The sequence below is a fragment of the Saccopteryx leptura genome, chromosome 3, assembly GCF_036850995.1.
Source record: "Saccopteryx leptura isolate mSacLep1 chromosome 3, mSacLep1_pri_phased_curated, whole genome shotgun sequence".
NCBI classification, from domain to species: domain Eukaryota; kingdom Metazoa; phylum Chordata; class Mammalia; order Chiroptera; family Emballonuridae; genus Saccopteryx; species Saccopteryx leptura.
In genome coordinates this window covers 349022397-349047250 of record NC_089505.1, presented here as the reverse complement: position 1 = coordinate 349047250, position 24854 = coordinate 349022397, and the positions used below count along the sequence as shown (strand labels likewise).

The 24854-nt window shown below is 36.5% G+C and overlaps 1 protein-coding gene across 3 annotated transcripts in view; it reads left to right on the top strand.

Moving 5' to 3' along the window:
- Positions 1-24854, top strand: part of CSMD3 (CUB and Sushi multiple domains 3) — a 1231016-nt gene that overhangs the window by 933181 nt on the left and 272981 nt on the right. For all 3 annotated transcript variants that reach the window (XM_066379371.1, XM_066379370.1, XM_066379369.1), the window contains 3 exons: positions 3373-3511; positions 7199-7386; positions 11436-11630. In XM_066379371.1, coding sequence (XP_066235468.1) covers positions 3373-3511; positions 7199-7386; positions 11436-11630 — 522 coding nt within the window. The remainder of the gene's footprint in view (positions 1-3372; positions 3512-7198; positions 7387-11435; positions 11631-24854) is intronic.

The window sequence follows — 24854 nt, the reverse complement described above, 5'->3', positions numbered from 1 at the left end:
CTTAGGAGTTCCAAAGATAGGTGGATGAATTTAAGATGAACATCAAGAACTAAGAATGATTACAGATGTGAAGAAAATGATAAAGACAGAAAAGTCTCTATTATCTTAATCAATGCAAAAGTCACTTCATACTGAGCTAAAACGCTTTTATTCTGGAAGCAAGGAGGCAGAGACAGCTAGCACTGGCTGGAGAGAGAACGAGACGTAAAAAGGGCTAAAGAAAGACATCTAGACCCTTAAGCAACGTAAAAGTTTATGTCTCTCTAAATATAATTTAAAATAAAAATAAGTTTCCTCAGAATGAATACTTTCATGCTTTCTTTTGCAATATAACATAAGAAACTATTTCTTTTCATTTGTGATCTGCTTTGCCAATCATGTTAGTCAGTCTGCAGGTAAATACAGCACATAAATAAGAAAGACACAATGAGACTAGACCTCCTTTTCAAAGGATGTTGTTTAAATAAAATAATAAATTTGAAATGAGCAAAGAGAGACTTTTCTTAAAGAAGAATGATTGCAGGGTGTGGCAGCAGGAGGGTGCAGGGACTACTGTGATAAGGAGCCCCGTGTGACCACGAGATCTACAAACATCTCAAGTTGGCAGAAGGAGTTTTTCTCTTACAGAGGGGAGTGCACAGGCTAGAAAGAATGAAGTCTGGGGAAGTGAGGGAAAAGGGTGGCCAGATGAGGCAGTAGGTCAAAGAATGTTGTACTGAGTTCAGCTTGCCCTAAGTAGGCGTTATGTGCTGACCCAAGGCTGAGAGCAGGCCAAAGTTCAGGGATATGGAGGAAAAAGAGAAGTTTAACCAAGTTTGGTTACAAGCATTTAATTCTGAGTGATCAATGAGAACAAGCAATTCAGTTAAGCATTTGAATCAAATAATGGAGTTTTGCAGGATATACATCTGGTCTTGTCATAGTGTAATGAGGAGGGGGGTTATTTCAGAGATCTTATCTGAAATATGTTAAGACCTCTGGGCAAAGGTGGTTCTTTACAGTTAACTCATTTAACCCAACATTAAATGGTGAGGGGATTTCTTAACCTAGCATAAGGTAAAATTCAACATTTTTTAATTGAAAATAAGAAATATGAAAGGAAATAAGTCAGAGAGAAGTTTTTCTTATTCTTAAAGAGACTTGAGCATGTCTGCAGACAAGGGGCAGAAGCCAGAGAGTAAAGGGGAGATATGCACACATTTCTGGAGAGGAAAGGGCATTATGGGACCTGGTTGAGGATTTTATCCTGCTGACTTAGGAAACATTCTTTATCCTCTACTTGTACAGAGAACTATTCAGCAAGCATTGAAATTTGAAAACGGAGGACAACAGGAAGTTGCAATATTCTATACTGTCTACACATTTGATTAGATACCAGAAAAATACACAGGTGATAATTAAGTGTTTATTCCCATAGAGTAGGAGTTGGGGTCATCAGCTGTGACTGAGGCACTGAGGCAAAGGTAGCCTGGGACATGGAGGAAGGAAATAGCAGACATCTATTATTTAGATGGCAAAAATTAGCACATTGTACTGAGGACTTTGCATATCCAGACTCAGGCAAAGAACAGAGATCTGTCATGTTACCAGAATGAGCAAGTTCTTCCTTCTAAAACCTGTGTTATGTATTTTTTATTTTTTATTTTTATTTTTTTGGTGACAGAGACACAGAGAGGCAGAGAGAGGGACAGACAGAGACAGACAGACTGGAAGGGAGACAGATGAGAAGCATCAATTCTTCACTGAGGCACCTTAGTTGTTCATTGATTACTTTCTCATATGTGCCTTGATCCGGGAGGGGGCTACAACAGAACAATGGTCCCCTTGTTCAAGCCATTGACCATGTGCTCAAGCTGATGAGCCTTGCTCAAACCAAATGGCCCACGCTCAAGCTGGCAACCTCAGGGTTTCGAACCTGGGTCCTGCATGTCCCAGTCCAATGATCTATCCACTGTGCTACCGCTTGGTCAGGCTACATACAACCTGTGTTATCAAAAGAATCAAGAATGTGTTGGCCCTGGCTGGTTGGCTCAGCGGTAGAGCGTCGGCCTGGCGTGCGGGGGACCCGGGTTCGATTCCCGGGCAGGGCACGAACCTGCGCCCATTTGCTTCTCCACCTCCACCCCTTCCTTCCTTTCTGTCTCTCTCTTCCCCTCCCGCAGCCAAGGCTCCATTGGAGCAAAGATGGCCCGGGCGCTGGGGATGGCTCCTTGGCCTCTGCCCCAGGCGCTAGAGTGGCTCTGGTCACAGCAGAGCGATGCCCCAGAGGGACAGAGCATCGCCCCCTGGTGGGCAGAGCGTGGCCTGTGGTGGGCGTGCCGGGTGGATCCCGGTCGGGCGCATGCGGGAGTCTGTCTCTCCCTGTTTCCAGCTTCAGAAAAATACAAATAAATAAATAAATAAATAAATAAATAAAAATAAAAAGAATGTGTTATAACTGAATGGTAAAATATGTCTGAAAAAAGTATCATTTTAAAAGTGTGTATGTGCTGATTATGTGTAAGAGCTATCATGAGATCATGAGAATTTCAGTCTCATTTGTTTGTAGTCACACTTCACCACCAGGGACCTCCAAATATTTCTTCCTCTGTTTTTCTGACACTGCCAGCTCTGTGTAATATATATAAATACTGATTGGAAGCTGTGTTTAATAGACCACAAAACTAATGCCCTACAGAATCTATTCTATAAATTTCACTAAGAATTCTTTTAACCTCTACATTGAAGTGTTACAGAAACCTTTCTTGGGGACTGTATTAATAATTGTAGTAACTTGTGCATTTTCATTTACAAGTTAGGCAACTAAATTAAAAAATATCCAAATACTCAATATGAGTATCCTATTGTAAAGTGCTGTAAGTTCTCAGATAATTATCTATTCTCACTCATTAACTATATCAAAGGCTCTTCCTCCATAATAAGTAAAAAGTACCATAATAAGTAAAAAGGAGCCAAATATCTTATATGCTATTATTCCATTTATTATTAGAGGGTTTTTTTTGTTTTGTTTCTAACTTTCCTAGTAAACTTCAGATTTTTTTATGTTTTTATAATAACCATGGGGAAACCATCGTTACCCCTCTTCTCAATGCTTTTCTGGTGTATGAAAAAAAAAAATAGAAAGGGATAGACATATACATGTATTTTTTGTCTTCTAAAGCCAGTAAAAGGAGCTAAAGTTAATATAGCCATGTATGTATTTATTTAATATTTTAGTGGTTTGCCTTAAAGCACAATTCAATATCCAAGCATTGGGTATTAAAAAAAACAGGTCTATACAAAACCTCCTAACTCATTTTTAAAAACTTCACAAATATTGATAGCTAATACATGTTATTAATCACTTAAGGGGTTTTGTTTGTTTATTTAAAGCACCCTGTGGAGGCAATCTAACAGGATCTTCAGGCTTTATCCTTTCGCCAAATTTCCCTCATCCATATCCGCACAGCAGAGACTGCGACTGGACCGTCACTGTGAACACGGACTATGTTATCTCCTTGGCGTTTATCAGGTGAGCGCCTGGACACTTTGACGTTTCAAAAATCTTTCTGTCATCTGCTTTTGCGTTTGTTTAGGCAAATTTTTCTTTCTATACATGACATTTTTTTTATTATTGTTACAAATTACAACACTAGTGCTTTGCAATCAGCAGTTTCCAAAGCCCTGTATAATAGCAGAGATGCCTGGCAGTTTGAAAGGCTTGTGGGTGAGCACTGTCACCAGATCCAGTGTAGAGGAAACACATTAAAGGTCAAGTGGTTTACTGACTCTAATGAAACATGGTCTCTATAACTTTTTCTCCCACCCTGTCCTTAAAATTACTGCTTCCAAAATTCAGTTTTTCCTAAACTTCAAGATGAAAAGGTCAGGACTTCAAGGAATTTTTCCCCATATGTGCATCACCCAAAATCTCTTGAAACATCTTAATATCCATACGTGTGACATTGGCCTTGGGAGGACACGTGCTGTGCCTACCCTGCCTGGTGGTCTCATTAAATCAAGCTGATGAGGAATTTTATGGAATCCTCTCTGTATATCTTAGCAGAAGCTTCTCATGATAGACTTTACCCGGGAGTGTTTTTAAATGTACATGTATTGCTTACTCCTGTGACTAGTTGCAGGGTTAGTTTAGGGTTGAAGTAGCAGAGAATGTAGCTTCTGATGTGAGAAGGAGGCAGCTGAGTGTGAGCCCTGCCTCTGTCACTGTCATGTGAGTTACCTTGGGGAAGTTGTTGGAATAAACCTCTGTTTTCCACGTGGAGCCAATAGTTTTGATCACAAAACCTGGCCTACCACTTTCCTTAATATTTCAATGGGAGTATTAGGTAGCAGAAATCAAAAACTTCCTAAGTAGAGCTGTCACTAATATTCTGTGTCCAAGAGCAATATCCATGGTCTCTAGTAACAAACCCCCTCCTTCTGCTAGTATGTTAAAACTGCTTGGTAGTTATGTAAAATATCAAGCTTAAATATGCAATTTTTAAATATATGGGAGCTATGTTTAAAAAAAATGAAAGATACTTTGAATTCATAGATATTAGAATAAAAATTTTAAATGTATAGAATTTTTATTCTGATAATTTGTAATACTACATTGATAACTGGTAATAACAAAGCAAAAATAACGTTAGTTATATGCCAGAACTTAGCTACAAAACAGCTTGCTGAGATAAGTATTATTATTATTCCCATTTTTACAGTTGAAGAGATGGCAGTATTGACATTATAAATGATAAAGTGTATGATACAGGGGTCAGTTTACTTTTTAAATTATTCTAGTTAGTAAATGAATGTTAAAAAACTGTCTCACATGAAGTACATGACCTTAATTTGATTTAGGTCAAATTTAGCATGTGTCATGTATTATGTATTATGACCTTAAGGAGACCACTGATGTTTTTAGTATACTCGCTGGAAATAGGAAAATGATAATCCCCCTTCCTCATATCACAGAATTATTGTTAAGCTACCACATGATTATTAATATTTGTGAAAGTGCCTTGTAAAATACAATGTATATACTATTAGAATGTACTGTCTTGACAGTTTTTTAGGAAAAATAATCATTATAGTTAAGATTCAAAGATTTTCTAGAAAAAGACTGTTCTTGTTTTATTATTATTTTTCAAAGAAGTTACAAATCATCATTTTGAAGCTTTTATTTAACTCCAAACCAGAAATTAAAAAGAAATGAACTGCACTCCATTGTTAAGTGGGCTTTTGGCCTTCAAGGATAATACAAACCACTTATAATATATCATTTACAAAGCACTTGTTTCTAGTAATTCTCCCAACAGTGAGATAGATAAGGAAGTTGTAATTCTCATAAAATATTAGTGTTGAAGGAGTTGAAGTTCAGAAAGGTTGTATTTTACCCAGAAAAAGCATAGAAAGTAATAAAATAATAACTGTTCTCCAATTTCTGCTATGTTACAGCAAAAGTTGCCTAAATGTAGACTTCGTATCCCCTGAAAGGTTTTAAGAGCAATTATTGGAATTAGACTTGTGAACCTACCAAATAAATAAAAACAAAATATAGCAATGTGGTGGTCCCCTAATTTTCTCATGTTACAGGGTCCCTGAGAGATGGAAAGGTTGGGAACCTCTGCATCATCCCAGTCTTTCTGCACCGCTATTTATGCAACAAGGAAGCTAGCTGGATCCCTCTCCCTTACGCATTACATACATCAAGAGTTAGAATTCTTGTGGAAATTTAACCTCTGTAAATCCAGGAGATTTAGAAATATAACTAACAAGTTTATACATTTAGATGCAGGGATGATAAAACTTGTAAGCATAGTTTCTTCTCTGATGGATGTTCAATAATGGTAAGCTTTACTGATTTTATCCTGAACCCGTTGGCTTTTCTTAATGACCCAATTGTGTCTATCTTTTCTCTGCCACAGATGAGCTGCATCACAGAGAGACATATAATTGCATAACTTCTGTTTTCTAAATATGTGGGTTCTATAATCATTATAGGACAGGTCTCGTACTTTTGAAGGTTTCTTAGGCAAACTTAATATGCAAACCTTGCAGTTTGAAAATATTAATTTCAATAACTTATGTGCTAAATGTCTTTATAAATTATTTAATTTTGATAAGTAGTGTATTGGTTTGAATTCTCTTACATTAAGTTCTAAAAGAGGAAAATATATGTATTTTCAAAATAAAGTGTACCTAAAATAATGTACAATACTTCATTTGCATAACTTAAGTGCAAATTTGTATCTTAAACTTTTGTTTGAATCTGTTAAGTAGAGTTGACTTTTAAAACAGCAACACTGCTTCTCAATATAGAAATTCAGACAAGTTGTACCACTGATAAAGAAAAAGGCGGCCCTGGCCAGTTGGCTCAGTGGTAGAGCGTCAGCCTGGCATGCGGAAGTCTCGGGTTCGATTCCCGGCCAGGGCACACAGGAGAGGTGCCCATCGCTTCTCCACCCCTCCCCCTCTCCTTCCTCTCTCTCTCTCTCTCTCTCTCTCTCTCTCTCTCTTCCCCTCCCGCAGCCAAGGCTCCATTGGAGCAAAGTTGGCCTGGGCGCTGGGGATGGCTCCATGGCCTCTGCCTCAGGCGCTAGAGTGGCTCTGGTTGCAACAGAGCGATGCCCCGGATGGGCAGAGCATCGCCCCCTGGTGGGCGTGCCGGGTGGATCTCGGTCGGGCGCATATGGGAGTCTGTCTGACTGCCTCCTGGTTTGCAGCTTCAGAAAAATACAAAAAAAAAAAAAAAAGAAAGAAAGAAAGAAAGAAAGAAAGAAAGAAAAAGGCGTTTGTATTTTCTAATATCCAAATGAAAACAATTAAAAATAGAAAATTTCCTCCACATTTTACTGATATAAAGTAACTTATATATAGCTTAACAAGGACACAAGCAAGGCTTGAAGCTGCATCTCTGTAGGTTCCAAATCCTATACCCTTCATCAGCTAAAATGTTTGCTTTGCAATCATTTGTATTCCCTGTAGACACAATGCCAACCTGGAAATTTTTGAAAATATCAAGATGTCTTTTCTGTTTTTTACTGCTGATTTGATATTGGTAGTCACTGTGTTGTTGCCAGGCAAATTTTAACTTATTTTGACAGGGTCTATTGTTATTTTTAAAGATATTGACTGAATTAATATATGATTATATGACTTAAGCTTACTATGTTCCAATAACCATTCCACTTCCTTCTGTCTTTCTCTCTCTCTTTAGTTTTAGCATAGAACCAAACTATGACTTCCTCTATATATACGATGGGCCAGACAGTAACAGCCCATTAATTGGAAGTTTTCAAGACAGCAAGTTACCTGAGAGAATAGAAAGCAGCTCCAATACCATGCATTTGGCTTTTCGGAGTGATGGATCCGTTAGTTACACTGGATTTCATTTAGAATATAAAGGTAAACATGAACGTTGATTTGGTTTGTTTATTATTTGTTGTTTTTAATATATTTTGCTGATTTCTTTGTACTATTGTGGTAAATATCTATAATTATGGTATATAAAGTCATAGGGTTATTATATATACTATGTACTAAAAATGTATCATCATTGATCTATTACCATGAGATTAGTGTGTAATTTTCCTAGTTTATATTTCATTGCCTAGTGGTTTTTTGTTTGTTTGTTTGTTTGTTTTGTGACAGAGACATACAGAGAGACAGAGAGAGGGACAGACAGAGACAGACACACAGGAAGGGAGATAGATGAGAAGCATCAGTTCTTCTTGCGGCTCCTTAGTCTCCTTAGTTGTTCATTGATTGCTTTCTCATATGCACCTTAACGGGGGCTACAGCAGAGTGAGTGACCGCCTGCTCAAGCCAGCAACCTTGAGCTCAAGCCAGCGACCTTGGCTCGAGCCAGCGACCATGGGGTCATGTCTATGATCCTACACTCAAGCCAGCAACCTTGAAATTTTGAACCTGGGTCCTCTGCATCCCAGTCTGAAGCTCTATCCACTGCGTCACTGCCTGGTCAGGCTGTCCTTGTCTAGTTTTGATCTTAATTATATACAACTGCTTAATTTTGGGCGCAGTCTCACTTTTATATTATGTAGAATAATTTGTAAAAGAGTGACCAACTGTTTCTTAAAGGATTACTAGAACTTCTCTGTAGAACTGTGGACTTGGGGATTTAATGTAGTAGAATTCCAGTTGTTGTAAATCTATTCAAGTTTCCCACTTCAGCTTAGATTTCTTAAAACCTTTTTCTAAGAATTAGTTATTTTGATCCCATTTTTCAAATATAATAACATAAAAATATTCACAATATCTTCCTTATTTGTTGCTGTATGTTTTTCACTAACATTGTCTGCTATTTTTATTTTTATTGATGCTATCTATATTATTTAGTTCTTTCTATTATATCTAGATTTACTTTATTTAATTTATTAAAATAAATACTTAGCTGATTAATTTTCAGATTTTTTCTCTTCTAATATGAGTTTTAATGACTAAATTTTTCTTTAAGTGCCATTTTAACTACTTTGCAAAAGATTTAATATGTAGAGATTTATTATCATTCAATTCTAAATTCATTCTAAATGTGTTTTTTGCTTAAGTGTTGCTTAGAAGCAATTCAATAAATTTTAATCAACATTTAATTATAATTAATTTAAAAATATAAAATCACCTTTTCTTCTACTGCCTAGTACCTTATATAAAAATTCTCCAAGTGTTTTCAAAATGTCCAGATGTAACTGCTGTGGCATGCATGAAAAACAATAAGGGTAGTATTATTCATAGAAAGCTACTCATTGAGGATTTCAAGTAGTCTGTAGCCCTGGAAAAGTAGCTCAGTGGCTTAGAGCATTATCCTGATATGCCAACGTTACAGGTTCCATCCCTGGTCAAGGCACATACCAGAATCAACCCATGAAAGCATAAATAGGTGGAACACAAATCAATGGTTCTCCTTCTCCTTTGCTTTTTCTATAAAATCAATATTGTTATGTAAACATAACAATAACATAAACGAATCCTCTCAAAATGAGGCTAACAATGTAAAACTATTGTACGGGCAATATTTTTTTTATTTCTTGACCATATTTACCTTTTCTTTTTTGTTTTTTTTTTTTTTTTTGTTTTTTTTTTTTTTTTTTTTTTTCATTTTTCTGAAGCTGGAAACAGGGAGAGACAGTCAGACAGACTCCCGCATGCGCCCGACCGGGATCCACCCGGCACGCCCACCAGGGGCGACGCTCTGCCCACCAGGGGGTGATGCTCTGCCCATCCTGGGCGTCGCCATGTTGCGACCAGAGCCACTCTAGCGCCTGGGGCAGAGGCCACAGAGCCATCCCCAGCGCCCGGGCCATCTTTGCTCCAATGGAGCCTTGGCTGCAGGAGGGGAAGAGAGAGACAGAGAGGAAAGTGCGGCGGAGGGGTGGAGAAGCAAATGGGCGCTTCTCCTGTGTGCCCTGGCCGGGAATCGAACCCGGGTCCTCCGCCATATTTACCTTTTCTTAAACAGCAAGATATTCAGCCCTGGCTGTTTAGCTCAATCAACTAAGAGCATCCTCCCAAATGACAAGGTTACAGGTTTTGTTCTATCCCCGGTGAGGACGCACATGGGAAGCCACCAATGAATTCACAACTGAGTGGAACAACAATGAATACTTCTCTCCCCTCTCCCTCTGTCTCTCTTCCTCTCTCTGTCTCTCTAGAAATCAACCAATCAAATTTAAAAAAAAAAGAAGAAGAAAAGATTAAGCCCTGTAAAGATAGCTCGGTTGGTTGGAATGTCCTCTCAGAGCGCAGAGGTTGCCAGTTTAATTCCCCAGTCAGGGCACATACAGGAACAGCTCAATATTCCTGTCTCTCTCCCTGCCTCTCCCCGGCCAAAAAGAAAAAGAAAAAAAAAGTGGGATGTTTGACTCCTAGATTCATTGATATGTCATTAAAACTTTTGAGAAAACATTAAAAAAGGAAAAGCAAACTTTTCAAAGGCTGAATATTAGATGGTTAGACGTGTCAAAGAGATTTATTCTTTTAAACAATAATTTCAATCCCTCCTATTATCCTCAGACAATGTCACTCAATTTCCTAAAGATTGCTATCAATGTAGATTGCTGTTCTGCCTAAAAATTACCTGTGTTTTTCTGCTTGTTTAAGAAAAGACTCAATGTAGGTTTTATTCTTAAAAATAGACAATCTCTGCAACACTAAAGCCCTATTCTAGTGACCAAATTTACTATTTGTCCTGATGTTTCTTACTTTTTTTTTTCAATTAAGTGAGAAGCCAGAGGCAGGGAGGCAGAGACAGACTCCTGCATGTGCCTGGGCTAAGACCCACCCAGCAACCTCCCTGCAGGACAATGCTCTGCCCATCTAGGGTGCCGCTCTTTTGCTCAGCAACTGAGCTATTTCAGCACCTGAGTCAGTGCCCAAGACCAAATTGTTCAAACCATTCTAGCCATAGCTGCCAGAAGGGAGAAGAGAGAGAGAGAGAAAGAGAGAGAAAAAAGGGGGAGGGGTGGAGAAGCAGATGGTTGCTTCTCCTGTGTGCCCTGACCAGGAATTGACCCTGGGATTTAAACGTGCCAGCTGACGCTCTACTGCTGATCCAACTGGCCAGGGGGTGTTTCTTCCTTGAAAACCGTTTGTGTAGATATTTTATCTGAGAAGAACATAGTTTTTTGTATTGGAAAAGATTTTTGTAGTGCAGTCTAAATATAATAGATGGGAGCACAGGTACATACACCCTTGGGAGATCAAGGTTTTTAGCTTTGAATTGAAACTCAGGCACTGGGTCTGTTAAACTTGCACACACCAGTACACTTTCTCCACTTCATGCCCATTGTCTCTCTTTGACCTATTCAGCTCATTATCTCTTAATGTTCAGTCTGTATTGTTGGTTCTTCAGGCGTGCTTCCGCTTTTGCAATGCTCATTACAATTATAAGTATTTATCCAATATAATTCTTACTAGGCTGTAAATGCCACAAGAGCTAAAATATTTTCTGATTGTCCACTGCTGTATTTCCAGAGTTGGCTAGTTAGTGGGCTCTTAAGTATTTATTGAAAAGCAGGTAGGTTAAGGGAAGTGTTTTCAGGGCAGAAGAAAAGTAGAAATGTCTTTTACTTTCCTCTTAGTGATTAAATGAACTAAATCCCACATAGGCAGTGATATAATGGAATGGATGCACAATAATAAATATGAAATAAGGAAATAAGTCCTGCTTCTTTTTATAATAAACTCTAAAACCCTATGTTTGATGGTATATATCTGATACTAATTTTAATGTGAAAACCAATGTAGAATTATATTGTCTTACTAATCAATATGAATTAGCAAGATATCAGATATGGTTAAAGGCTGCTTTGTGAGTGCTGGTACTTTTCTTTCCATTTAGTGGTACTAATAAACAAATCTTAAAGGTTACATAGAAAACAGTCTTTTAAAACAATTCATTGTTGTCAGTAAGTAAAACAATATTTTATATTGTTTTACAGCAAAACTCCGAGAGTCCTGCTTTGATCCAGGCAATATAATGAATGGCACCAGACTTGGAATGGATTATAAATTAGGCTCAACAGTCACCTATTACTGTGATGCTGGTTATGTTCTTCAAGGTTATTCAACACTCACCTGTATCATGGGCGATGATGGAAGACCTGGATGGAATAGAGCCTTGCCAAGTTGTCATGGTAAGAAACATGTTATTTTTTTACAGAATTTTTATTATTAGAATCACAAAATGTTTAATGCCATTTCTGTGCTTTTAAAACACCAACCTACAAATTTAGCATTTAAGCTAGAAATGTGGTATAGCAATTTAGAGATTTTTATCAAGGATTTTTTTTTTATGATTTTATGCATTGATTTTAGAAAGAGGAGAGAGAGAGAGAATGGGGGAGGGGGTTGTAAAGAGCAGGAAGCATCAACTCTCAGTAGTCGCTTCTTGTATGTGCCTTGACCAGGCAAGCCCAGGGTTTTGAACTGGCAACCTCATCATTCCGGGTCAATGCTTTATCCACTGTGCCACTACAGGTCAGGCAAGGATTTTAAATTGAATTAAATAAAGACATGTTTTTGGAAAGTGTTTCTATTCCCAGGTGTCTCTAGAGCCACGTGTGTATTATAGTAGGCAAGCTAACTAAGAGCAGCAATTGCTCTTGTTCTCTTCATTTGTGTTCAGGACTTAGAGGATTGCCTAAAATAGTTAGGTCCTCACAAAGTACTGACTGAGCAAATGAGGAACAAACACACTGAAACTGATGTTTCAATGGAAATAGACAAATTCAATAACTTAAATATTATCAAGAATTGGCGATAGGCCCTGACCAGTTGGCTTAGTCAGTTAAGAGCGTCATCCTGGTCCTGAAACAGCAAGGTTGCAGGTTCATCCCCATCAGGGCACACATGAGAAGTGACCAAAAAACGCACAACTGAGTGTAACAACAAATGTTTTCCTTCCCCCACCTGCCTCTCTCCCTTCCTCTCTCTATTTCTCTAAAAATCAATAATTAGAAAAAAACATGTTCTAAGATTATATGCTTGTCTATAACCACTGCTCACAGAAATTAGGGGATCAGGGAACGTGCAGATACTCCAGTACTCTCTCTCAGCCTTCTGTATGGTGCATTTTCACCAATGAAATAAAAGTTGGTTTTGCATCTCATTTGCATAATAGAACAACTGTCTTTGACTTGTTGTTTGCTTTTCTGGTGTTCTTGTTTAATAAAAAAAATCAAATGCTTTCTTTTATTGCTTCATATTCATTTTGAAATGTCCCCTAATTTTTGTGAGCAGTATATGTTTATAAGGATAGAACTACAGTGAAATTAAAAAAAACTGTAAGGAGAGAGAAACAATGATATCACTGTGAAAAGTTATCCCAGACTCTAGTCAGGTGAATGATCCTAATGTAATGTACAAAATTGACATGGAGATGATATCATCAAGGGCAACCTTTCCAAACTATGGGTCACCACCAGTGAGTCAGAAAATCAATCCATGGGGTCGTGACAAGCATATTTATAATTGAAATGAAATAAAATAAAAATAAGTTAAAAGAAGAGAAAAACATTGTAATTTAAAGAACACAGTAAGGATAAATATTATTTGTTGAACTTTTTTTTGATTACATACAGATATAAATAAAATACAATAGATATAAACATGTGTGTGTGTGTGTGTGTGTGCAGATGCTTATGTGTGAACTGATAATACAGTGTATTTTTTACTATAAATTTGAGTGAAAAAAAATAACCCAACAACCTGGATCTGATGGTTAAAAGTTTGGATTCTTGGTGGCTGATATACATGGTATTTTTTTCCTAGTTGTATAATATTAGAAATTATATGTGTATGATTTCTGACTTAAACACAAGTCATTTATATCTCTCTTCCCTAAAATGAAGAAATTGAAATTCTTTACTTCAAATGCTGTTATAAATAATAAAGAAAAAATATATATACTTACTAAATGGTTATTCTGTTAATATTAAAATAGCTGGAAGCCCTGGTTAGATATCTCAGTGCTTCATCCCAGAAGGTTGGCTGCTGGTGTGATTCCCGGGCCAGGGCACATACAGGAGAAGCTCCATGCTCCTGTCTCCCTCTCCTTACCTCTCTCAAAAATAAATAAATAAATCACAAAAATAATATAAACCCAGCTGGTGAGTTCTTGACTTGATTTGATGTTTTCAGCTATGAGAAGATAAAAGGAATAAAAAGAGAATTAGTTACTTTGGATTTAATTCTTCCAAAGAGAAAATTTAAAATTGGAAGTTAATAAGAAATTTAAGAAAAATAGTGATTATATCATAGAATTTAGAGCTATACAAAAAGGACATCATTTATAGTCAGAAAAACACACAGAAGCACTTTTTAAAATTGACTCTCACTAATCATTAAGAAACCAAGGAGAAATTTGGGAACAAAAACTAACAAACAATTCGGATGGAGAAAACTCAAAGGAAATAGAAATTTATAAATCAAAAGGATAGGTGTTAAACAATGAGATAAGCAATTAAATAGAGGAATTTTATTGACTTAAGTAGGAAAAAAACAAGAGTACCAGAGTATAGTGTGTATTTACTAAGACTACATGCCTAAAATAATCCTATTTCTTTATAATAGTTGGGGTTGTTTTTTTTCTGGCTAGATCATAGCAATACCAATTTCAGTATGGAATATGCCATAATACATACAAATAAACCCTTCTAAGCCAAAAATATTTTATAGGATCAATTATAGCCCAATTAGGTATATTGCTCACAAAATTTAGGGGATATTTTATCATATTCATTTTGAAATATCCTCTAATTTTTGTGAGCAGTATATATTATTTCATGTTGGTTGAAAAATAATATCTATAGTCGATGTGGTGGGAAGAACAGACCTGAATTCATATCCTCTCACTGTGGTTATGGACTGAGGCAGGCTGAGCATTGATTTTTAAATCTCTAAAACTGGTTAGTAGTTTTATTTTAATAAGTTATTGGGGCCTGAGCAGGTGGTGGTGTAATGGATAGAGTGTCAACCTGAGACTCTGAAGACCCAAGTTTGAAACCCCGAGGTCACCAGCTTGAGTGCAGGCTCACCAGCCTGAACATGGGATCATAGATACGACCCCATGGTCGTTGGCTTGAGCCCAAGGTCACTGACTTCAACAAGGGCTCACTGGTTCGGCTGGTTCCTCCTGGTCAAGGCACATATGAGAAAGCACAATTAATGTGCTGCAACTACAAGTTGATGTTTCTCATCTCTCTTTCTCCTCTCTCTCACTCTTACTCTGTTTCTCTCACTAAAAAAAAAAAAAGAAAAGTTATTGTGGACACTCAATTAACACAGCACAGCACATACAGAAGATCCAGTAAAGTTTTTAACAAGAAGCATAGCACTAGAAAATATGAATTTCATGTTACACTTTAGTTGAACTAGTATATTTTTGTCATTTTAATAGTAATTAAATCTAATGTATTAATGTCATTATATGCCTACACATTCACTGCTTCCTGAAAATAGCAAAGGAGCTCAGTATTTTTAAATTCTATGAGAGAAAAAAATTTTACTATCAATTAATTTGGATGTCATTTGACTTATAACCATAATGCCAAGGTATTATAGAAATCAAATAAAAGTTTTTCAATACATGTTTAAAAGTATTAGAAAAAATTAAGACACATTTATGTTCAAAATATGATCACAACTATTAATTTCTAGCCTATTGGAAGGGGAAAAGTTCTCATGTTTTATGTATTTTTATTTTAATTATTTTTTTGACAGAGATGGAGAGAGTCAGTGAGAGGGACAGATAGGGACAGACAGACAGGAAGGGAGAGAGATGTGAAGCATCAATTCTTTATTGTAGCTCCTTAGTTTTTCAGTGATTGCTTTCTCATATGCACCTTGACTGGGGGGCTACAGCAGAGGGTGTGATTCTTTGCTCAAGTCAGTGACCTTGGGCTCAAGCCAGCGACCTTTAGGCTCAAGCCAGTGACCTTGGGCTCAAGCCAGCGACCTTTAGGCTCAAGCCAGTGACCTTGGGCTCAAGCCAGCGACCTTGGGCTCAAGCCAGGGACCTTTAGGCTCAAGCCAGTGACCTTGGGCTCAGCCAGTGACCTTGGGCTCAAGCCAGCGACCTTTAGGCTCTATGACCTTGGGCTCAAGCCAGGGACCTTTAGGCTCAAGCCAGTGACATTGGGCTCAAGCCAGGGACCACGGTGTTATGTCTATGATCCCACGCTCAAGCCACTGAACCCTCGCTTAAGTTAGTGAGCCTGTGCTCAGGCTGGATGCTGGCAACCTCTGGGTTTCAAACCTGGGTCGCCCACGTCCCAGTCAAACGCTCTATCCACGGCACCACTGCCTGGTCAGGCAAATTCCCATGTTTTAAAATGAGATATATTTAACTCTAAAAAGTGTTTTAAAAGCAAGAAAAAAGCCTAGGTCTTGTTTAATTTACTTATTTTGTATATCTAAGCATAAAATAATACTGTGTAATTTGTAAGGTTGTTAGACTTATATTCATTAACTTATTTAAAACATTTGGTCCTGTGTCTGTTACTGTCACCCAGTAAGGATAGATTAATACATTTAAGTTTTTTACACCAGGTTATCTATCTGTTTTCCTTCATAGGACTTGTATAGAAATCTAAAGTACACAGGACTGGCTGTCCAATTTAATAATTTAATACTTTAAATGTTAAAACTACTATGTAAAGCAAATAAATTAGAGCAAGAAGGTTTTGTTGTTCATATGGTTAAATTAGTATTTTTACTGTAATTGATTTTGAAAGAGGAAAGAGAAAGAGAAAGAGAAAGAGAAAGAGAAAGAGAAAGAGAAAGAGAAAGAGAAAGGGGGGGTGGGAGAAAAAGAGACAAAAGAAAGAGAATGAAATATCAATTTCCCCTCTTACTTCTTTATGCCACATTGATTGGTTCTTGTATATGCCCTGACCAGGGATCCAGCACAACCTCTGCAAGTCTGGACAATGATTGAACCAACTGAGCTATCCAGCCAGGGCCAAGGATAAATTATTTTTAATTAACATAACTTTTTTTTTTTACCAAAGTAATATATATATATGATAATGAAAAATAATACAGAATAGCTTGCCATTTAAAGTAATTTAAAGCAATGGTCATCTTCCTCATCCCCCTCAATTATCCTAATCCTCAGTGGAGTCTTCTAATAATTTCTATTTCTAGTTGTTCTAATGGCCCTCTCTGTGACCTTATATATGGAGCTCTGTTTCTTGATTCACCAGCTACAGACACTATTTGTGGATTCCCTCATATAAGAGATGAAGAGATATGTCACACCCACAGCCCGTCTCTTCAGTGTTCCAGAATCAAATTATTTTGGTTATTTTAGTGATTGCCTTGCAAGGTGTTAATTTGCTCATGCTTCTTTTTCTAATTTCTTCAATGCTTGAGTGTTAGGTGGCTAGTTTCTGCTGCTTTTCATGCTAAGCATTTTGGAAAATTTGACTCACTTTTATTTAGAGTATATAAATAGAAAGGTAGCTATTGGACTGTGAATCCTAAGTGTCAAAATATGGAAATAAGGTTTTTTATTATTTTATCTGAAAATAAGCATGACCATACTCTGCATACTCTTTAAATGCAACCATACATATCAATATTTTACTTTTTATTATAATGTTGCCTTAGTCTCACCAAGAAGACCATAAACTCATGAAATCTTGGGCTACATATTACCCTTTTAGCATGTACCATGTTAGTTTATACAAGAAAGCTTTAAGTAAATATTTTTTCCACTATAACAGGACCATAAGAAAGTATACTATTCGTCTATTTTAGAATATAGATTTTATCATCGTTTAGGATTAAGTGTACATTTTAAATCTAAAGAAAATGTTTTTAAGATCTTATGTTGGACACTGAGAGATTATATTTGTCAGAAGTAGATCCAAAATGATAGCATCCTGTGGTAAGTCCTGCTCAGTGATGAGAAACCCTGCAGATTATCTCATAAAAATGTCACATACATTAAATGAGAGCAGAACAGGATCTCTGTATCTGCAACTCACTTTTTGATTTAAAAAATGTGTTTAGAAAACAATTTCTTCCCTTATTTTTCATATTTTGAAAAGTATGTGTTGAAACATAATTACCTTATACCACTCTTATCCATAACCTGACTTAATATTAGGTAAAGGTAATAAAACACAAATAGTGACTACTTCCATGTTATTTCCCTTAATATTTATTATTTCACCCAATCATTGCATTTATTTATATAAACACATCTCTGCCCCAATGTAGAGCACCAGCTACCTTTTACCTCTTACTCTCTCTTCCAACTAGTTTCTTCCATTTCCTATTTCTCTAGTCTCTTCTGAACACAACAATGTAGTCTCAGTAAGACAGATTACACCATATATTTACTCAAAATCCACCTGTGGGTTCTAAAGTCTGAATAAGTGCCAAAGATCTTATCATGCTCTACTTAATCTGCCTACAGACAGCTTGACCTCTTGACTGTTCTCCCTCTCTACTACACAGTGAGGCCACACTGGCCTCCTTTGTGTTCTTCAAAGCACTGCACACCTCTCTGGATCAGGGCTTTGGCACTTGCTGTCATTTCTGCCTGGATGCTATTTCTCCAGCTCTATACTGGCTGGCTTTCTAACTTCCTTCACGCATGTGATCCCTTTTTTTCCTGGCAGAAAAACCACTCCCATTCACCCTCCCCACCTTGCTCTCTAAAGCTCCCAGGACAGAATCATATATATCTAAAATTGAAACAATATACTCTGGGTAAAGATATCTCTGATATAAATGTTTTAGTTATTTTAGGGCTTAGAACTTTGAAAGATAAATTACTAAATTTGAGAGTACTGGCCACAATACCAATCTTTTTTTGAAGATTGGTATTGTATAATTTATCTTTTAAAGATAAATTACTAAATTTGAGAGTACTGGCCACAATACCAATCTTTTTTTGAAGAAGTAAAATTTATATATAACATCATAGTTTCTTCATGGTTACAACATAATAATTTGATATTTGTATATATTGAGAAATGATGACCACAGTAAATCTGGTTAACATCCATTACCTGACAGAGTTACAAAAATTGTTTTTCTTGTGATAAAACTTTTAATATGTACTCCCTACCAACTTTCAACTATAAGCACAGTAGGGTTTATAACTGGACCAATGCAACAAACTTGATCTTTTCTATTGCTATAGAATACAGTGAGCATCCAATTGATAACTATAATAATAAAACCTTAAGAATAAACATATTTAGACTATTAAATAATTACTAGCTTGTCAATCATTCTAAAGAAGAAGTGATATCATTCATTTTCTTTTTATTAGGCATTCATAGGTACCAATTATCAACCTGATCCTGTACTAACTATTAACAATAAAAACATAAATTCAATATGGTCCTTTCCTGTAGAGAGTTACAATCTGATGAGATACAGACAGATAAGGTCCATTGCTGGAAATAAATACAAAGTACTGTGAGCCCAGCATGGAGGTATATCTGACCTAGTTACAAAGAGATATCAAGAAAGCCTTCCTTATAAAAGTGATGCATGATCTGAATCTTAAAATTATAAAGAAGAAAGAACCAGGTGAGTTACAAGGCATGAGGAGAGTATGTTTCACCCCTGTGGTTCAGCATATGTGAACACATAGGAACAGGAATAACAGGGGATTTAGGATAAAAATTAAAGTAGCTCAATAGGGCAAGTGAATAGAGAGGAGAAATAATAAGGAGTAAGAGCTTACCTATATTGAGCCAAATTTGAAGTCTTGTACCCATATCATCTGATACCTCACCATGACTCCATGACTTAGAGAATACTAATATTCTCACTTTATAGATGAGGAAACAAAAAAAGGCTCAGTCACTTGCTCAAAGTCACACTTGCCTAACAGTCTCTTTTTGGAGTCCATGCTCTTTTTTAAACATTGTGTTATAGAAAGGCTGGTTAATCTTCAAAAGACCTTATATTAACCATTTTATATCTCTGGAACCTAAGAATACCTTGAATATTTAGGATGGTTAGATGTTTCATGAATGGACGCATGGCACCAAGAATAAGTGGTGAAATTTAGGGTCCTCCACTTATATCTGAAATCTTCCTCCAGGCTAAGTGAAGAATTAAAAAAAGGTAAATTCCACCTGACCAGGTGGTGGTGCAGTGCATAAAACATAGGACTCAGGTTCAAAACCCGGAGGTCACCAGCTTGAGCGTGGGCTCATCTGCTTTGAACAAGGCTCACAAGCTTGAACCCAAAGTCACAGGGGTCACTCAGTCTTTGGTAGCCACCCCCAGTCAAGGCACATATGAGAAAACAATCAATGAACAACAAAGACTTGATGCTTCTCATCTCTATCCCTTCTCATCTCTCTCTCTGTCTCTGTCACCAAAAAAAAAAGGAAAAGAAAAGGTAAATTCTTACCAATAATCAACTGATAAAAGCATATATCTGAAGTGCATTTTTCCATGTCATTTGACATCAACTTTGCACAGAATAGAAATGCCTTAATAAATATAGTCAGTGTTAACTCATTTCTTTTGAAGTTCTGCAACTTATTTTCAATGCCTTTGTTTCATTCGTGCTAACATAAGTTCTCATTTCTGGAAAAAAAGTGAAAGAATTAAGTAACTCAAATATTGATGATCTTTACGTCCAAAGTGCATAAACATGAATATGTTACTGCCCTGACTGGTTGTCTCAGTGGTAGAGCATCAACTCCTCATGTGGAAGCCCCCGCTTTGATTCCCAGTCAGAGCACACAGGAGAAGTGACCGTCTGTTTCTCCTCTCCTCCTCTCCCCCTTCTCTCTCTCTCTCTCTCTGTCTCTCTCTCTTTCTCTCTCTTCTCCTACTGCAGTCATGGCTCTATTTGTTTGAGAGCATGGGCCCAGACAGATGCTAATGATGGCTCTGTGGAGCCTCCATTTCAGGAGCTAAAAATAACTCGGTTGTGACCATCGGGCCCAGAGGGGGGTTGCCAGGTGGATCCCAATTGGGGGATGTATGGGAGTCTGTTTCTCAATATCACCTCCTCTCACTTAAAAACAAAACAATAACAACAACAACAAAAAAAAATGAATATGTTACTGTTAGACATTCACTAGTCATCTGACATCATTTTGTTCAACTGTCAACTAAGTATATATGAAATGATAAAGTTTTCTTTTTAAAAAATAAGAGCTCTCGTACCCAATCAAGTGAAAAGAAAACTTTGAAACAAAAAAATAGCTTTCCAACTTTAGAGCTATCTGTCATTAATAATCTCATATGACCTACTTTTAATTAAATCATACTGTTAGATTGTATAAAGAAATAAATAACAACTTTTATTCTAGATCTCCTGCTTAAATGGCATAACGTGCCTTGGACTAATTCCTTATTTCAATCGTCCTTGAAGTGTATAAGTTTTTGAGCTATGAAACAAGTCTGGAGTTCTTTTTCATTATAACTGTATTTAGAAATAATCCAGTCTAATATACTGAACTATTAGAAGGTTATCTCATTTGAATGCATGATATAACTAAAGCATCTAGATGAAATGTTCATTAAACAAAGACCTGGTGGTAAATTATTTGAGTATCATCAAATATCTGGCTTTTGTCAGCTACACATAGGAGTTTTGCTCATAGCCATAATACACAGATTATGTGCCAGAACGATGTTCTACAAAGAAGTGTAATGTATTTTGTAGTGAAACAAGTTAAGGTAGTATTGGGATAAGACCAAAGCATATTTACTTCATTTTCATATGATAGGAGGAAAGTATTATTTCAAAGGAATTGGAAAGAGAAGCTGACGTTATTGAGTACCTGCTATTTTCTAGACACTCTGTGTACATTATCGCTCTAGTTGGCCTCTTGCGTGCTAGACTACAGAATCATTAACATTGTTATAAATAAACCCCCGCTGCTGTGGGTTCTGGAGTACCCTAGGTAGAATTGCCCATGTAAAAAGCAATCTGATTGCAAATCAGTGGCCAAAATTCCCAGAATATTTTCTTGTGACCACTGATTTAGAGCTCATACTTAAACCATTTTTATTTCCCCTGCCTTTGGCACCTCTATCACTACACCTTATCTCTAGATGGGTAGTCACATGGCCTCCCATTGTACTAAGAGGCTCCCACTCTCTACTACTATGCAGTCTATTTCTTAAGTCCGATTTCAATCATGCCTTCTTAAAGTGTTGCCAGGTTTAGAAGAAAAATAGAAAATTATTTATTTTTATAGAAAGCTGAATTGACATAGTGACCCTTTCCTTAGAAATGAAGAAAATAACGTACATAACAGTAACTATTCGAAGTCATGGTATGACTCAAATTGTATTTCAGAATGATATTGAGACAGGAGATCTAAGGATAGCCAACTCTTTACTTTCATTAAGGGAACAAAAATCCTACTAACAAAGATCATTCCACAAAATCTTGAAAAGAAAGAAAGCAGTTTTACTATTGTATAAGCGTATCTGGAATACAACACACATTGTAAGCAGTTCATAAAACATACCACAAAGACTAGACAGAATCTCATGCAAATTTATATAACAACAACAACAAAAAGAACAGATAGCATTATCTCCTTGAGAGATCAATTGATGTACCTTCCATCTTGGATACCTTGTGAGTATACCTTGTGAGTATACATTTTTTTTTTATTCATTTTAGAGAGGAGAGGGAGAGATAGAGAGAGAGAGAGGAGAGACAGAGAGAGAGAAGGGGGGAGGAGCTGGAAGCATCAACTCCCATATGTGCCTTGACCAGGCAAGCTCAGGGTTTCGAACCGGCGACCTCAGCATTTCCAGGTCGACGCTTTATCCACTGCACCACCATAGGTCAGGCAGTATACTTTCTTAAGAACCCTAATTTCAGAATTGTGTGTTTATATTTCCAAGGGTTCTCAGAAGGCCAGGCAAGCATGCACTGTAAGATGAAAAGGTCGGTCCATTATGTCTTCAGGGAGACTCCCTAAGGGAGGAGGTGCTTCCCTCCCTTTACTAAACACAGAAAATGTTCACTTCACACTTACATTTTAACCAGTGGGCCCATCAGTCCAAAAATTGTAAGAGATATACGCATAGAAGAAAATTTAGAGCTGTCTGTGCTACCGGGAATTTGGTTCCAAGTCCCAAAGCAGAATTTGAGTGAGTTACATTGAAGCACAGAGAGAGTTGGTGAGTAAATCTGAACCACATTTAGACTTTGTTTCTAAGTTAACCCAAGCTTAAGACAATCCAATAGCTGGATATTTCTCCCCAAGTTCCAAACCTGAGCTATAGAACCTTTCTGATTAAGGAAAGAACTGTCTGTCTTGTTAGGAAAAGAGAAAAAAAACAGGAAAGAAAGACTTTTCCAATAAAACTAATATTTTTCTGATCTTCTTAGGTCAAAACAACATTCTCTGAACCAAGCTCCCTTAAGAAAAAGTATAGATGAATCTAATTAGAACATGCATTCCTTTTGTTTTTGTGTGTGTATTCTTATGAAACCAAAAGACCTTAGAACTATCTTAAGTGTATAAAATAAAATAAAGCACATAAGCTTGAAAGATAAACCAATTACAAAATATTATAAAATATTTATAATAAAAACCACATTTTTGATTTTATAATATTATTGCTTTTTAATTAATGTCTTAATTAAAAGTTAGAGCAGCAGATCTAATAACTACTGTAGTTTTTAGTAGTGGTGAGCATAAGTAATATTTTGAGGTATTTACATCAGCTATGAAAATATAATATGCAAAATTAATATAAAAATATCTGTGATTTCTAACAGTGACAAATTTACTGAAATCCACTTAGGAAAAAATTCAGTTAGAGTCTAGTAAAAATATAGACATTTTTTTCCCCATCTAAATTTATGAAACAGTAAAAGGAACCCCTGAATTATATGGAAAAGTAGAAGATGGGCCAGTTTCCCCTCCTTTTCACTAATAATGTTGGCTCTTATTTCCCCCTGGACTTGTAAAGAATAGAGTTCTAAAAACTAGAGGACCACAGCCACACTGACCATAACAGCCAGGCACAGGGACCCCACCCCTTGAGAAAACAGACAGATTGATGTTGTATGTTCTTGCTTTGGGATGGAGTACTCTGCTCTTCATCCTTAGAAAAAATTAAGAAGAGAGGAAAATTAAGTCACAAGCTCCTCATGGCAATGCCCTGGGTAGGGTCATATAAGGCATCTCTAACTCTCTCAAGAGAAGAACTTAACAGAAGCAACAGGAAAGTTTCTCCTGCCCTTTTGTTACCCTTTGTATTCCTTCTTAAGATTCGTGAGTTTAGTTCATCTTCCTAAGACCTTTATGGAAGCCTCATTATAATGCCTCCAGATAATTCTGGAGTAGGTCAGGAGAGTTTCTTAATTCATTCTACTTACACCCACCTCATATATCAGATCTAACAGACATTTCCTGTCCCAGTTCAATTTTCCTCTCTTCCAAGGCTACTCAGTCAATAAATAGTGAAGCTGGAAACTAAACCTTGTCGTCTCCGATTCCAAATCTTTGGGTTTTCTGTGCCATTCTGCTATGCTACCCTAAACAAAGGTTTGAAAAACCCATGAGTTTTATATTCTGTGCATTTAGCCAATGACAAATATGAATATATATTTTTTCTTATTTTCACTATATGTATATTTATTAGAAGCTTATTGTATAAACAGACATTACGTTAGGCTCCAGAAGTATACATAGTATGCAAAAAAGAAATTCTTACAGTTATTCTACAGTTAGTCTTAAGCCTTAAGACATGGAAACTTTAACTTAATAGATATTTAAGTCCAGAGATAGAGACAGGTCTTAATCAGAGCCATACAAATAAATATATAATTACCAGTTGTAATTTGTTTCCTAAAAGTTACTGCAGTAGTGTTGTGTTATAAGGGCTTTTGAAGTAGTCTGGGAGACAGGAAGACTTTCCTGAGAAATCAACATTAGTGGGAGGATGTAGGAGTTAAAAATTGTTCCAGAGGCTTTTTCCCTCTAAACTTATTTTATACTAATATATTAACTGTCTTAATTTATTTTTTAATAATAAATTACCATCACCAAAAATCAATGATATAAAGAAAAGAGTAAACAAAGTGCCATAAAGGAATTTGAGTTTTTAAAAAATGTCAATAATTCAATCAAAATAATTTAAAGGAACTGACTTCTTATGCACAGTTTCCATAAAATCTGTCATTGCTGAGGAATTAGGAGTGGGATGAACGGAGTATGACTGATAATGAGCACAGGGAATCTTTTTCGGATGAAAATTCTGATGAGATAGTAGGGTTAGCTGCACAATGTTGTGAATATACTTTAAAAAAACAATTATATGCTTTCATCAAGGGATAAATTTCATGGTGTGTGAATTATATTCCAATCTTGAAAATAAAGTTAAAATGAATGATA